This window comes from Sphaerodactylus townsendi, linkage group LG05, assembly GCF_021028975.2.
Source record: "Sphaerodactylus townsendi isolate TG3544 linkage group LG05, MPM_Stown_v2.3, whole genome shotgun sequence".
Lineage (NCBI taxonomy): Eukaryota > Metazoa > Chordata > Lepidosauria > Squamata > Sphaerodactylidae > Sphaerodactylus > Sphaerodactylus townsendi.
The window spans coordinates 37,307,761-37,325,125 of NC_059429.1; the positions used below are offsets into that span (position 1 = coordinate 37,307,761).

The window sequence follows — 17,365 nt, forward strand, 5'->3', positions numbered from 1 at the left end:
ATGGCACCAAAATTGCAGCAGAACTGCTGGTCTCTGTTCTTTAAATAACCCCAAATTTAAAGAGGTTCAATTCTGTGGGCCCCTGAAACAGGTGCTTCCAGTCATACTTCATTTCTCCCAGACAAACAGTAACCAAACATTCAAGAACAAGCCAAGCAACCATTTTCCAAGAACTTCGGAAAGTAGACCAAACCAACAAGTGCAAAGAACCTAAGCAGAACTATGGAAATTCCAGCAGAACCACAAACCAATGTGGCAAGCCCAACAGAACCAATGCCAATCCATGGCAGACAATCACAGCTGAAGAATCTTAAGTCAGGGGACATTTTTGCAAGCCCAACCGAACCAATTTCAGTTCGCAGAAACCCGTAAAACCAAGAGCCAATGTGGCATTATAAGCCCAACAGAACTAATGCCAATCCACAGAAACCTAGAATAACCAGATAGCCAGTCAGGCCTGTAAGACACAGACATACACATAAGCACTACCATCTGTTCTCCCTTTTGCCTCTGGCATCTGCCTTATTTCCCCCCACCCCCATTGTCTGGGAAATATGCAACACGAAAATAAGCAAGCTGCCTTTGAGAATTTTGAAGTTTACATTTCTGGTTCTGAATATACCTAAATATACCTGAATATATGTGGATATATTTGGGATTGGATTTCCTGGCTTTGGCAGAGATGCTTACTCAGATCAGGAGATATATGAAAAATACCAATAATTTTTTGGGGGTATGTTTTCAGATCCGATATATCTGAATGCACATCCCTAATTTTAATGGATAATGAAGGTATTTAGAAGATATTTAGAACTTGACTATTCTCTGTGCTGTCTCTCCTGCTTTGTAGAAAAAAGGGGCTATATGATCCAAACCTGAGAGAGGAAGGGAGAATTCGTGAGGTTCTCCTGATTTTTAGAATGGTTATCAGGAAACTAGTAGCAGGATAACATAAACAGTTTATTTATTTATTTTATTTATTGTTCCACTTATATACCGCCCTCCCCCGGAGGGCTCAGGGATGTGAAAGTTAAGTGAAAGATACTAAAATCTAAATTCCTGTTGATTCATCATCAGCAGTGTTGGTCAGGTCAAAATGGACAACTAATACAGTGGCAGATTTGGACAAGATCTTGTTCACACACCATGCTACCCAGAAGTGTATCCTCCATCCAATATGCATGTTTCTCATTTTTGTTACCCAGATGTAGAACTCTGCAGTCATCCTTGCTGAACTGCATCTTGTTCAGATTTGTCCACTTTTCCAGAGTGTTCAAATCTTGCTGAATTCTCTCTCTTTTTTGGGGTAGTAGCTATTCCTCCCAATTTGGTGTCATCTGCAAATTTAAGGATAAGTCCCCCTACCCCCTGATCCTGGTCATTTATAAAAAATATTGAAAAGTACTGATACTAAGTACTTTTCAATAATAGCAGGAATGATGACATTTCAGGCTTGTCATGTTTCGGATTGCCAGTTATTGATTAGTATCTTACAGTTCTGACACCACCACTTTCTGTCAGGTAGTTGAGTTTTCAATACGAAAAGACAGTCAATTTTCAAGTGAGCCTCTGGATTGAAAGGAAGGGAGTATATTTAGTTAATACCAAATGCAATTTGAGGCTGAGGTTTTAGTTAAAGCACACATTTTAAACGTGTAACAACATGGAAAAAAGTGGGTAGCAAGAAGGAATGAGCAGCAAAAATGGCAGGGGGAGGGGAGACCATCTAGGGGGAGCAAACCCACCCAGCAAGTTAATAGGAAGAGATAATTTCCTTTCTTTTGTTTTGCGATAAGCCCTGTCTCAAGGGAATCTGAAGTGACTGCCTCTTTTCAGTCAGTCAGCATATCTGAGGAGTTTCCAGCTGATCTGTGCTTTAACTTCAGAGATATGTAAAGACTAAATCACTTTGAGAGGGTCAGCAGGTCCAATAACCTTATTTTTTAAAAAAACCTTTCTTAGAAAAGAACTTTATGTTCAAGAGTACCACGAATGAAAAATGCTTCTTCTGACATTTTTGTTGTTTCTCTCCTGCAACTGGGCTTTCTTAAGTTGTTACTGTTCCTTTCATTCATCCCTCTTTTCAGGTCTGTGCATTGCAAGATAGAAATGCCTCTTTTTCCTAAGGAAACTAATCTCTTTGTTATCTTGGATAATGAATGGCTATTTCTAGTGTCTTCAGTGTTTTTTTTTAAATCTTTCCACTCAGTTTCGTTTTAGTGGAGGTGGTGAGAAGGGCCCACCAATCTCTGCTCAAGAGGCTCAAGCACAAGCTATTCTTCAGCAAGCCAGGGTAAGAATTAAAGGTGAAGAGATGTGGGAGAGACCATCAATGGCTGATCAGAATGTTTAGTGAAGAAGCTTCTGACACTGTGATGTTTCAACAGAACATTCCAAGTTTTCCCCATATATGTGTACATTGCCCTCCCCAACCAGCTGGAGGTGGTTCAGAGGATAGCTTTGTACCAAGCAGGTGTGGGTTCAAATAAATCCTTAGCTGTAATAAGCTTTGGCAAATTGGTTTGTTTTATCCTAACATACCTCACAAAAATAAAATAGGGAGACAGTGTGCATTTTCCCCTGAGCTGCTTGCAGTAGGGACACGATGAAAAAAAGAAAATACATGAAAATGACCTAGAATGTTTCTTCCCCGTATACCCCAATTGTTCTCGGAAATTCCTAGAATTGTCTTCAGGTTAGTGAGATTTGAATATTGCCAGCAACATGTCACAGTTGTGGCATATCAATAATATTTATCATTGACACTTAACTATGAACCATAACTAGCTCTGTAAATCTCATCACCTCTGATAGCAGCTGTCAGCAGTTAAGCATGTGTTTATGTTGATTTTTTCCATATCACAGATTGCCATGAGAGGACCATCCGGACCTATGGGACTCACTGGAAGACCAGGTCCTGTGGTATGTTAAACTAAGAAACAAACAGTCAATGTCCAAAGTAATTATTTCAGTGTGTTATCCTGGTTACAGTATCATTTTTTTTCATCATGATCTCCAACTGGCTGTACCACACAGCCACAAGCTACTCAGAGTTTTAGCATCAACAACAATGAGAACTGGATTACAAAATATGTTTTTGTTCCAGTTTTGGAGACCTTGTGAATTATCTCCAAAACACTGTATTGCTCAAGAGGTTAAGCTTTCTACAAACCACCATTTCGGCCCAGGTCTAAAAAGCAAAAAAGATACACAGAGCAAAATTTCCATTGGTGTGATGGATTGGGAGGGGATAGAGAGTAGATCTGTATATTACAGGAATCTCATTAAAGCTACTCTTTCCCCTCCTTTTGCCATCTGTTATACCAGTGGGAACTTTTTTCTTTGTACATAGTTAGTTGTTGAAGAATAGTGATTCTTATTTTTAAAAAATATTTTAAAAAAAGAAAAGCAGAAAAGCAGAAGTTGAATATTTAGATTGCATGACAACTGGAAGAAGAATTGTGGAGTTCTGTAATGTAGACTTTCAGGATGTACATTTGATGGTCTTGTAGCTGTCCTCAAGTTACAACCAAAGGATCACTCCAGTTTTGCAGTTGCTAAATCACCTGAGTAATTTTCTCCTAATTATAGTTTCTTCTTTTACAAAACTGATACGGTGCTGACAGAGGTAACCAAATGCCTTACTTAAGTGCTACTGTTAAGCAAAGACTATCTTTTAAAAAGCTCTCCGGGTGTACTTACAACAATATAAAATAATAGTTAGTACATCAAAGATTACAGGCTATGCATGAAGCCAATAGTTTTCCAAGGAACCTTAGTAATTACACTGTAAAATAAAGGGGAAAAAAGAACATATACGCAGCAAGGGTCAGGAGGCAGCATAGCATTCAAAGAGATAGGATATATTTAGTTCCTAATGCTGTGCTTCTGAAAGACAAGAGCAGGTTGGCCATTATTGAGCCTTTATTGTAATCCCTGGAGCTCTTTGTGTCCTGGAGCATGGACTACAGATACATGATATAGCAGTCATGTGAAGCCAAGCCAGGTAAGGGTCTGGTTGGTTCCTGGATTGGAGATTTCCTTGGAAACCCATATTAATGACTTTGAGTTCTATGGCTGAAGAACAACACAATCAAAATAAAACAAAACAAAATGAAAGGGGATTTTTAGTATGTTGCTTCCCAGAGCAAATGCCCGTACAAGCTTGGCAGGGCATGATACAGACAAGTAGGAAGAACAAATGAGGTGTCTAATTATGGGAAGGTTCTCTGAAAATTTCTAGCATTGTTCTCATTGACTAGGCCAGAGTTAGAGAACATTGCCTCCTTCTTGCTATACATAAGCTCAACTTGTGTCCAGGGAGGGCTGGATATAAAATGAATATTTTTTTTAAAAAAGTGAGACTGAATTATTAACTGGATAAAATGAATGCAAGTGACCCTTTCCAAATTCAGATATCATTATTACTCTTTTTTAAACAAGTATTTGCTGAAGATTTTGTGTGTACGTGTGTTGAATAAAGGCCTGGCTCAATGGAAGAGCATTTTCTTTGCATAGAGGAGTTCCAGGTTAAACACCTGGGACCTCCAGTAAAAAGATCATGTAGTAAGTAATGTGAGAGAGCTCTGCATAGGACTGTGGAGGACCACTGCCAGAAAAGGTGGATAAAAATGAGCCTGATAACGTACTGGTCTGGCTCAGTTTAAGGCAGTTTCATGTACACTTTTTTCAGAAGAAGAACAGCAGTTCTCATTTTTGTCCCTAAGATCCTTCTTTTCCATCAGCAGAGGTACACAAGTGTCTCACACAGGAGTCAGGAGGGAGTGATTTTGACCCCTTCCCCCTTTCCCACTGCAGCCTTCAGACCTGCATAGCTGTTACTCTGTGTGGGTCCCTTGACCTTGGGGATAAATTCTCTGAGATCAGAAATGGTTGCTGGCAGCAAGGAAAATCATCAAGACTGGTGACTCATAGGATCCAATTCATATTCTTTAAGTCTTCCATTATGCCATTCATGTCCCCTTGGGTTCTGTGAGGGTTAAGTGCTCTCAGATTGCTTCCAGCTCATGGCAACCCTGTGAATCAATGTAGAACATTATACATTGCTTTTTCCCCTTCCAATAATTATTGTTCTTTGTTCCATGTAATTCCATCACTAGCCCATAGTTCTCCAAGTGGAGAACCTTTTCTTTTGGCATCTATTCATTGCTCCATTTCTACATTATCAAGATAACATTGTGGGCAACCTCTTATAGCAGAACAAACCTTCAAGTATCTTGTATCAGAAGGTGGCTTCCAGCTTGGCTGCCACCCCATTGTCCATTCCCAGAGGTGACTTCATGCCTTGTAAAGCTAAGTGAGAGACAAATAGCAGTTTCCCAAATTTGAACATTTATCAAGAAACATCTTGATTTATCATCTGAGTTTAGTTGTGTTTTTAGAAGTAATACTGAGGCTTCCTTGAAGCATTCAAAACAGGCCTATGCTACTCATGTCCTACCAAGCCAAATGCAGGACACTTCCCCTTTTGGGTTACTTTGCGCTTAGTGTATCAACATTATGTTAATCTATTTTTATAGAGTTGAAATCTTGAATTACAGAATTTAAATTAATTTCACACTACAGTCCTTTATACATTCATCTATACTTATTGATTTAAGTAGTTTACTTCTTAGTATTTGTGAGGTAATGACTTACATCTCAGTCAGTGCTCAATATGACAAAGTTGTATTTAAAACATTTGGTACAGGAACTGTGTTATTATCCAATTTTCTTTTCAACCACTAGGAGGCTTCAGAAATCCAGTTGTTCCAATTCAGAACATGGATGAAAAATGATGAAATTGCTTATTTTTAAGTCTTCATATTCTCTAAACCTTATGAAACACTTCAAAAAGGCCTGCATTTCACATAAGAAACCATTTGCTAAGCATAGTTGCAACTATTACGTGCCCACAATAATTCTGTGATCATGTTTTGGAAGCCTAGTTCATAATTATTGGCTCTTTTGTGGCATGGTTCACACCATGCTTTTTGCATAACCATGAGTCTCTTATGCTGCATGGAATTGGCCATCAGAGTGATTAATAGCAAACTGAATAGTAAAGCAGAGGCAAAATCATCTTTCTCAGGTAGGACCATCTAAAATAATATTCTGTCAAGTACCACTGTGTGCCAAGAGATCATCTGGATGGCATATTTCCAGCACTACAGAAAGATAGGTCAGAACTTCTAACAATTCCATCTTTACCATGTAGGCCAGAAGTTCACATGTGGTATCTTTTCCCCAAAACTTTAATTTTAATGTTTCAGCATTGCTAAAACTGTAGCAATGTGTAATATTAGCAGTGGGAAAGCATTGCTTTCTGTAGCATTGCTGGTATCATTCTAGTGAAATGCCTTGGATTTATCTGTTTAATGTCCACATTATGTTTGAACATAAGACCTTCAGTGGCTTAAAAATCCACAATTTTCTTCTTCTGCTGTTCCTAATGTGTCTGTCTCCTTCTGTTGTAGATCAGATATTATTCTATTAGTGTCCTTGGTATAACAGGGTTATGATAGAATCTGTTTTGTTTTTCCCTGGGTCTTAAATGTCATGGACCTGTCAGGGGGAAAAAAAGGTACTTACTAACTGTGATTTGTTTTTATGGTTTGGATATTAACAAAGAGTGATACCCATCATGTCACCATCAGTAAATTCTGTATAAAAATCTCTAATGTAATATTTAGCAGTGGGAAAGTATTGTTTGGTTTCTGTGGTCAGAATATGTCTTAAACAAAGTTAAAATAATGTTTTACATTTGTCATATAGGGTAGTCCTGGATCTTCAGGTGCCAAAGGGGATGGCGGTGATCCAGGTCCCCAGGTAAGATGCTGCCAGTCCAGTCTTGCAAACACTTTCCTAGCAGTGCAGTCTTCCAAACACTTTCCTATTGTATGGATCTGAGTAGTCCTGCTTAGGATTGTTCTGTGTCTTAAAGTACAGCACATCATCACATCCTGTCCCAAGTAGGTATAATAAGCAAAAAAACCTGAGTTTGGGGGCAGTGGCTTCAAGGACCACCAGATATCAGACTTGTATAAACTGCTTCTTGAGACTATTATTTCAGGGCCTGAATAAGGGTTTAAATAAGGGTTTGGGGGCATGTGGGATTTGGCCTAGAAATTAGGGTTATGAAACTGGTTTCTTGTTTTTCCTGTATGCATTTCTACAGTTCTGAACACTGACCCTGCATATGGTCACATATAAGGTTTTTTGCTGTTGCTTGAGTATCCCCTGCTCAAATTAGCTGATGTTGAAGGTTATAGAACCTTGAGTGCAAAGGAGGTAATTTCTAGCTGTTCTTTCATCCTAAGAATTCCTTACTGGTTCCCAGTTTGTAGAATGCAATAGTAAAATATTTTGCATGGTCATGGCATTGAGACCTACTATGGGCCTCCAGACAACAATTTCTTCACACATCAGAAGAACACACACAAGATCAGAACAAATAACCTGCTTCTAACTATCAGCAAAACCTTCCCTTGTTCCTTGGGCCACCAGTGCAATTCTGGTCCCAGGAATTTTGTATCTCTAATTTACCCCCTCAACAATACTGGATATGGGCTTCAAAGTCCAGAGTAGACAGAATTTCTGTTGTCCCTCTGATGATTTCCTCACTGGCGATTAATCCTGGGATCGTCACCTGAAATATCCAGGTTCCCTCGAGATCTCCTCACAGCCGAACCATGGAACACAGATCAGTCCAATTTCCGGCACCCCCCCCCCCCCCCATTATCATGAGATTTTCCTGGACCTGCTTGTATATGCACCTTTGTGAAAAAACACTCCCATGGGAGCTAATAGGAGATGGGGCTACACGTTTGAGGGTCCATTACTTTGGTCCCCATGAACCAAACTTCACCAAATCTGGGTGGTATCATCAGGAGAATCTCCTACTAATACCACCCAGGTTTTGTGAAGTTTGATTCTGGGAGTCCAAAGCTATGGACTCCCAAAGGGGGTGCCCCATCCCCCATTGTTTCCAATGGGAGCTAATAGGAGATGGGGCTACGCATTTGAGGGTCCATAACTTTGGACCCCATGAACCAAACTTCACCACACTCGGTGGTATCATTAGGAGTGTCTTTTAAAGATACTCTGAAAATTTGGTGCTGCTAGCTTAACAATTGCACCCCTGACAGCAGGCACACACACACACACACACACCCCGGGGCAGGGCTAGATGTCTTCACTAGAAACACGCTGCAGTGAAGATGTTGGAACCTGGATGAAAAGGTACTGATTCTTTTGAAACTTGGTTGTATCTAGACTAAATTTTCAGTGGGAATTTGGCCTCTGTGTAGATTTTCTCTGTAGATAAATGGAACATCCTGACTTTTCAACTTTCACAAACTGATTTCACTGAATTTTTCAAACTGTGCAGGGTTACTTTTGAAATTGATACATTAATAATGTGGGCTTTAAAAACCCGTGGTGGCCTCCTAATTTATGGTGGGGGTGGGGTTGCACATCAAAATAACTTTGAGGTGGATAATTAAGAGCATATTATTGTGGTGCTGCTGATTATCTCGAATGGTTGTAGTCAGCATATCTTGCTTGTTTTCAGGGCCCTCGAGGTATACAAGGACCAGCTGGTCTTCCTGGAAAACCTGGCAAGCGAGTAGGTATTTCATACTTATAAACAGCTCAGGTGGGGTGAAAATATGTTCACACACACATTGAACAGCAGTAAATGTACTTGTGGCACTGTGCATTGGGCATTAAAGTGCTTCCTTTTTTTTCCCCAGGGTCGTCCAGGTGCTGATGGAGCTAGAGGGATGCCAGGAGAAACTGGCTCTAAGGTGAGTAAATATAAGTATTTTATAGCTAGATATTTTCCTGATGTGTTTTAGTTAAAAACCAAATTTCTTCCTCCTGGGAAACAAACAGCACTGAATCTGAGCAGACTTACATTCAGAATTAATGGCAACTAATTGATCATAATAAAAAATTAAGACTAATTTCTAATGTCACAGTTCTGGCTATTTCTGCACTTTTATATATACTATCATAGTTTCATAAAGACCCTGGCACATACAAGTACTAGATTGACTCACTTAACACTCACTTAATTCCATACTGGACAGTAGCTCATCCACATACTAGTTCATAGAGATAACTAGATTACTTACACTGATTTCTTTGGGTAAGAAAATTGTCATGAGTTTTACCAAATTAAGCCTTAACAGCTATCTATAATTATAAATGCATTCATAATGGGTTGGCTCCTACTAGTTTTTCTACTTAATCTTGCTAGTTTTCCCCTTCACTGCACTATTCCTCAGTCTTTCATGGCTTTTGTCTTCCGAGGTCCTACAATTTCTGGCATAGCCATTTATGAGTCACAAAGGCTCCTTTCTATGACTTCCACCCATAGAAGGATCTATTTGAATGCTTACAATATATTAATCAAGTTACAGATGATTTCATCTGATGCTTCTATTTGTATGGGAATGATCCATCCCCACAATGGGTGCTGGGAAAGTAGGGTTCAGTAAAATATTTTCCATTCTCTCCCTGCATGTTCCCTGAGCATGAATTTATTGTATCTTATAAGCCATTACTTTTCACAATTGGCTCATCTATGCTCCCAAACAGTAAGTTTCAGACTAGGAGTGGACTAGGTGGATTAGGGGGATAGCAGGATGAATATGCTGGAGGGATACAAGATAGTCCTATGAAAACCTGTGATGCATGTACACACTCATTTTCCCACAACTAAATTAATTAACTTGTGTTATAGTCATTTCCTGTGTGTTCAGCCCATTGTCTGGATTGTTCCCAAGGGTTGTACTATCAGCTTATTGTTGAGGGCAACAAAAGGTTATGACATTAGCTGATCTGCCCCATCCACTTGCCTGTGTTCCTTCTGGTCTCTGGTGGAAGCTTTTGGGGGCACTGGATATGTCAATCCCTCCCCTGCAATGTTAGTTCCAGCCTAGTGCCAACATAGGTTGGGTCTTACCCTTCCCTTGGGTGGAGATTATTATATGCCATCTTTGAATTTTTGGTTATATTTATTTTAATCTGATATTAATTTTGAATGGTCATATATTTATGGATTTTAATCATGGATGTTATATGTTCTTAGCCTCCTTGAGCCCTTCTGCAATGAGGAAAAAAGGGGCAGGATAGAAATAAAACAAAATAAAAATAAATACTTGCTAGCTAATTTAAAAGGAATAATTCAGCAGTATTCAACAGGTTGAACATTCAAAGGTGTGAAGAATACACACAATAAAAATATGTGAGATTTATTGTGCCATCAAACAGGGCTATCTCTGTATCATTTTCAAGGTCTACAACATAATATAGACCTTCAGTAGTATAGCAAATTTTGTTTTCTGGCATATACCAAGCAACATGCAACTTCAGTAGAAGCTGGGCCAATGAACATGCCAATAGAATAGATTTATAGCAAGTTTTTGCAGGTTATTAAAACTTTTACAAACTGCAACAGTGAATTACTAACACTCTTTTTACCCACTAGGGTGACAGAGGTTTTGATGGCCTTCCTGGTTTACCTGGTGATAAAGGTAACAGGGTAAGAAAAAGATTCATGTTTATCTGAAAACAGATCAAAATATGGCTTCAGTAAAAATTGTACCTGCAGCTGTTGGCCAAAGCAGTTGTAATATTTCATGCTTCTGTCATGACAGTGTTGTTATTCTTCCTGCTAGTCAAACTGGAATATATTTATGAAAGTCAATAAAAGTTCTCTGAAGTAATTGCAAAGGTAGCAGCTTTGAATCAAAGACTTCAGCTTCTGTGCATCATCAACATGAGGAATAAACGGGAGTGATAACATGTTTATTTTTCTGGCATAATTCTCCTTTCCTTTCATGACCATCTTTGGGAAATACCTTAGTCTCATTCCATCAGTTCTTCTTCAAGTCCTGTAAGTCTCAGTGGTTTTTGATACCATCAGCCAAGTTTTTGATACCATCAGCCAAGTGTGCTACTAGATCCTATGGTTGAAGGTTCATGTCTCATCTGAGGCTCATAGGGTCTTCTGTCGACTTTAGCTGGTTTGTGAGCTATGGCTGTTCCTTGAAAAAGGGGATCTGACCACAGTGATCCATGCCTGATTATTGTGATGCACCCTGTGTTTGGCTGCTTTGGAAAATGGTTTGGAAACTTCACAGGGGCCAAAGTGTGCCAGCCAGGCTATTGTCGGGTCACTTACAGGGATTGAATCACCTGTGTGCTGAAAAACACAGGTTATTCACATTCTGAGTGCTAAATCTTAACTTTAAAGCCCTAGATAGCTTGGGGACAGAGTACTTGAAGGAACATCACTTCCCATATTTTCCAACTTGTCAATTAAGTTCTGTTTCTCAAACCCTGCTTTCTCTGTCCCAGTTTTTAGATGTGATGTGTGTGGTGACTGGATACCAAGCATTTTCTGTGGTGGCTCCTCACTGTCAGAATGCCCTCCCCTTTGAAGCTCACTTGGCACCTAAGATGCATTAAAGACCCTAAATAATTAATACATAATATCCGCTTTAGATTAAGCCCAGTTGGTTTGATCCACTTGCTTTCTCACAATAAGTTTGTACACTCTGTGTGACTTCATGTCTCATTTCCTAAGATGGTTCTAGTTATTTCATTGCATCCCTCCAAATTAGCTTAAGGTGAATCTCCCAATTTTGTAAAAATCACCTCTAGAAATACTTAGGTTGCATTCAGATGTTATGTTATGCTCTGTCTACCAAATGTGAGTAAAAAACCTAGCTAGTTCATCAATTTTAATTTGTTTGCTGTGGTTTGTTGTTCTGCTTGAATGCAACCTTGAAGTGACACTCAGTTGTTCTTTTTGAAAAGCCACTTTATGAAGCAGTTGTTTTGTTGTGGCTTCCCTGATATTTATGCATAGTTCACATTTCATATGTATAAGGTAAGGGAAACTGGTTTAACTCTGGCAAACACAAATCCTAAGTAAAGTATGAAATGGTTCCTCAAGAGCCAGTGTGGTGTAGTGTTTAAGAGCAGCAGAGTCTAATCTTCCACATGGGCAGCACTAATTTGGTGAACTGGGTTTATTTCCCTACTCCTGCACCTGAAGCCTGCTGGGTGACCTCAGGCTAGTCACAGTTCTCTGAGAATTCTCTCAGCCCCACCTACCTCACAAGGTGTCTGTTGTGAGGAAAGGAAGGGAAGATGATAGTGAGCCACTTTGACACTCCTTAAAGGTAGAGAAAAGTGGGGTTATAAACATCAACTCTTCTTATATCCCCTTCTAAATGTCTTGATCAAAGGAAGTAGTCTCAAGTGTTTGATATTGTTATTGTTAATCTTTCAGGCTGAATATTGTGAGGTTCCAGCAGGAATAGAATATCTCTTTTCCATTTGTCACTTCCATTTTGATTTTGCAACAGAAGGAAACTATTCTTATACAACTGCCCAAGAGTAATTCAGATCGATCAAAACATTAAAACCGGCATGGGAAAACCAGCAAGAAACACTTCCTCCTCCATCTAGCCATAGCATTTGCAAGTTGCTAGCCACAGGAATTGGCTGGGCTGTAAAAGCAGCACCTTGAATTCCTGATAAATGTTGGCATATTTGTTTTGAAGTTACACCAGGAATATAAGTGCCCACACATGAATGTAGTTCCTAATGACCTTGGTCTCAATGGCTTTACCTGGAACCAAAAAATGTCCTTGGCAGCTTCTAGAATTTATATCAGGCCAAACCAATCCAGAATTTCCATATCACCGGTACCTTTCTTTTGCAGTGCTTAAACGTTTACACCAGTTTCCTGATTCAAGCTGCAGGATTATCCTCTCATCTGGGTCAAAATATGGAGTATTAAGTACATGAAACAGTAGAAGGAAAGTTATGACAGAAGAGTAAGGAGACGTTAGTTAAATTGAAGATAAGCCCAAACTACTCACATGCTTTCAGTTTTGTTTTCACTGAAGGTTTTCTGATTTGGAGATTTGCTATGTCTACAGTATTTGTTGTCCCCCATATGATGTCATGATGCAACTGCAGTATGACTGTTACTTGTTGGCGAATATACCACTTGACATTTGCTGCCCTTGATCCATGTCATGTATGAGTTGACATTCACTGACATTGTGACTTAAGGGTTTTAACAAGCTTCATTCAGTAGCCATGATGTTTCTATTGCTAAATGTACAAGTACAAAAACATGCAACTTCTTGAGAATGAAATCAAGAATGTAGGTGACCAGCAGAGGGCACTCTGCAATTAAGTACAGCTTGCACATACTTTACATTCTTCTGTGTGGCTGAATAAACGTTTCCAAATTGTCTTGGAGCCAAAGAACCTCTGCCTGTCATCTAATGCAGTATGACAGAGTTAGCAATTTTGTGCAACTTGTATGTGTGCAATGAAAGCAACTATCTTTTTTGCTCTTTCCCAAGGCCGTGAATTCTGCTGGCACTTTTGTTTTGCAAATACACCATCATTAATTTTAATACTTTGAACTAAGGGCTTCAATCATATAGTAGGCACACAGTTGAGGTTCTTTAAAAAACCCAACAACTGTAGAGCTTTCCAAAGGCTGCCAAAAACTAAAAGCATGACAGGCCTGATTTTGAGAAAACAAAAAGGTTCCACTTCAGTTAAAATCAAATGAACTAGCCTATAAATTCAAGACCCATGCACAGTATAACACTTTGCAAAGAATTTAGGCTTGAACTTCTGTAATTAAATACTATATGTGTGGGAAGTAGGATGTGAAGGCTTTTAAACAGTGGTAATATTTTCTCAGTAAGGGGACTAATAGACTTCCATGCCATTGGAGCCAGATAACTGAGCAGACCTTTGCTCATGGAAAGGAGCTTTGTAACTTTCTATTCTTTGTGCTGTTTACTTATTTAGGGGGGGAAATTGCTTTCTCCCTGGGAACTTCTCTGAGGTGGCTTACAAAACAAAATCATTAAAATAAATAAATAAATAAATCCAGCTAAAAAAAATAGTTGTAGCCCAAAACAAAAACATCAATAATAAATACAGACCGCAGACCGTTTAAAGAAACAGTTTCCCAGCTAAAATAATGTTTAAAAATCAACTCCTTAATTAAAAGCCTGGGTGAACAGAAGGTTTTTGGCCCAGTGTCTAGAAGAAAGCAACATAGGTGCCAGGTGAGTATCAAGGGAAAGGACATAGTCCCCTGTCTTCCCCCTTCCCCAAAATCTGCTTCTAAGATCTAGGAATGTTCAGGAATAGTGTGGTAAACTCTGAGGGAGGAAACAAGTATGGGGGTTAATAGAAATGGCCCTCTATTGAATCAGTAGAACAATAGGCCACACAAGCGCTAGAGCGGTGATTTCTGCTACTGAAGCCATGTAATTAGAGTTTGGATCCAGGTCACAGAAAGGGTTCTGGGTCAGAGGCAAAGCACATACTGAGCATGTAGAAAACTCAATCCTTAGTAAAAGAAATAAACTAATAAGCATTTGGAAAGATTTGTCTCTTTTGGTGCACATGACATTTGGATGTGTAAGCCTGCATTGGCACATGGATAATGGTGACTAATTTTTGTCAGTTTCTGTTTACAAATGTGTCTGAAAGTAATATAACTAGTGTAACAGAAGGTAGGTTGGCACTATGTATGTGAAGGGATATAAGAATATACTTAATTATTCATACCTGAGATTATGGGTTACAACTGATAAGAAGCAGATTTGACTTGCCACCACCCAAATTTTGTTTCAATTCCATCCCTTTTATTATCTCATAAGAATGAATGGATCCAGTTCATTCTTATGGAGATAGTCATAGCCTTGCATTTGGGGATGCTATTGTGATAAGTACACTAGATAAACTGGCCATTGTGAACAGGGAAACTTGTGTGGGTGTGAAGGGGATACATTGCACCCACAAATTTATTGTAATTTGCAAGTCTTCTCTCCATACACAAATGGCTTGTCATCATGATGGTCATATTAGTGGTAAAATATATAGAAGAACAGAATGAGCAACCTTTCAGAGATAACAGGTATATTAGCATTTAGCTAAACACATCAAACTGTTCATCACTTGAAGCTTTTAAACTCTTCATTGAATCAAAGGGCTAAATACAGGTGAGAATCACTGTAGTCGAATGATTATGAATTACTCAAAGTAGAATGACTATGTAGAACTACTTAACAAATCTGCTGTGTTTTACACTTTAAAAAAATTACAAGGATGGTATTGTTTCAGGAATCTAGTTGCATATTTAAGCTCAAGATTGCATTTATCATTCCTCCCACTGTTCAAGAACTCTCTCTCCCATACACTTTGTTTTTGTGTTAACTGACACACAGTGGTTCTCAACATTGTAACCCTTCTGGAGCCTATTTATACTTCATTATGCCATTTTAAACTTTTCCCCCCTTTAAGTTAATTTGCAAAATCATATTGTTTTGCACATCTGGGGAGTTTCCCAAGTAGTTGCAATTCTGACCATATCTGTGGATGGACCATATTTGCTATTTCCATTATCGTAACTTGAGATAGACACTTGGCTATTAGAGATAGTGGTAGGCAAAAAGCCAGCAAAGAATTATAGGAAGAGGAGACAGTTTGGTTCCATACCTCAAATTTATCAGTTCTCTAGTTCTCACCCTTCAAACATTAATGAACTCTTGGAGGCTTGAGCAGTCTAATATCTTCTCCCTTGTTTTGCTCCAATGACTTACGTTTAACCATTCTCAGCATCCCACATTTGAAGTACAGTAGTCTTTATCAGACTGTTGGAGACTAGTCTGTAAGTGGCCAGGTTTTGCTGCTTTTGTCATCTGCTCAGGAGTTAGTAAGTTCACTATTAGATAGAGTTATGGCAGCTTAGCAATTTGCAAATGCTACCTCAGGTTAGTTCTCTCCATGAGTCCCTTTTTTTGCCATTCCAAAACTGTGAGGGAAAGGTCATCAATGCTGAACTAATGGTTCCTCTAAGTAAAGATCTGTTAACAACAAGCCAACCTCTGGTTATTTCATGGGTGACAGTCATTGTTCCATTTTCATTGGCAGGATTTAAAATCCATGATTTCTTGGTCTTTCAAAATGAATAGATGGCTTTTACTATATCATAGCAAAGTTTCAGTTATGGCTTACCACGGGGGGGGGGGGGCGGGGGGGGGAAGCAACTAATTAAACAATCTATGGTGGTGGTTAGATTTTATGAAATTGTTTCCTTTTTTCTGTCTTAACAAATGAGATGGAGTTTCTTATAGAAGTTGCTTAGCTAGTCATAACACAAATGAGAAGTACCAAGACTGAGCTATTACCACTCATTAGTCATTTCATTTCTTACTTCTCTCTATGGCCTTTCTGATGCCCACCCTAGGTGAATATCTGACTCAACAAATTTCTAGAGGCATGTTTCCTGTATATTAAAGTTCATATACATCTGATAATTTTCAAAACTTTCCTTGCTGGTGCTGAAACATTTGTTACACAAATGCATACACAAGTATCCCTACAATAAGCACTGAACACTTACAAATGGTGTAGAATATGATATCTAACTGTCAAATTTTGAATCTGAAGTTCTGAATAATCAGATTCTGAACATATATTTCATTAAAGCAACTCCCTTTTTTTTCAAACCATAGAGAAATAAAAGCCTTTTTCATTGGAGTTATGATGGACCTTTGCACAGTCTAGAAAACATATCTAACATAGTTCCCTTAACATCTCAATCCAGGTGTCGAGGTGAATGGGTTGTGGGTATGACACCAGGCTGTGCCAACATGTTTACCCTCAACACTAGTTCAAGGGGAATCTATATGGTAGAGAGGGCAAAGGCACTAGTGGCTGGATGCTCTGCAGTGGCAAAACCCGGAAGTGGGCACCACTGTGAAGAAACGCTGGTGTATGATTGGACACCAGGATGTGGGGGGTGGTTGGCCTGGGGTGTTCCCAGTGGTGGAGACAACTTTAGTTGGCTTCCACCTGGGCTTTCGGACTGGGGACACTGTGACCAGGGCTTCGGAGTTACGCCACCTTTTTGGCACCCATCCCCCGTATCTGGATTGGGCTGTAAAGGTCCCATTCACACAGCAATACATACCACAGTTTCTCATAACTTCCATACTTGTCTTCTAATTACTACTTCATTCATTCATTCATTCATTCATTCATTCATTCATTCATTCATTCATTCATTCATTCATTCATTCATTCATTATATAGGCTTCCTTTGCCCATGACAGGCTGAGGATGGCTTACAACAATAAGGTGGACAGACTGATTCTGTTAAAAGCACTTCACTTGGTGATATTTAGTGAGAAACGTATATACTTTCTGTTTATATCTATGATTCACATATGCAAGCTGCCTCTTTGTATGACTGTTAGCATAAGATGAATGTATGTGAGTGTGAGAGAGAAATGGCTTTAAT

General features: G+C 39.1%; 1 protein-coding gene across 1 annotated transcript in view; it reads left to right on the top strand.

Annotated features, from left to right (window-relative positions):
* COL11A1 (collagen type XI alpha 1 chain) overlaps positions 1–17,365 on the top strand; it is a 309,931-nt gene that overhangs the window by 135,647 nt on the left and 156,919 nt on the right. Inside the window, exons 14-19 of the mRNA XM_048496576.1 lie at positions 2,210–2,293; positions 2,866–2,922; positions 6,775–6,828; positions 8,573–8,626; positions 8,754–8,807; positions 10,496–10,549. Coding sequence (XP_048352533.1) covers positions 2,210–2,293; positions 2,866–2,922; positions 6,775–6,828; positions 8,573–8,626; positions 8,754–8,807; positions 10,496–10,549 — 357 coding nt within the window. The remainder of the gene's footprint in view (positions 1–2,209; positions 2,294–2,865; positions 2,923–6,774; positions 6,829–8,572; positions 8,627–8,753; positions 8,808–10,495; positions 10,550–17,365) is intronic.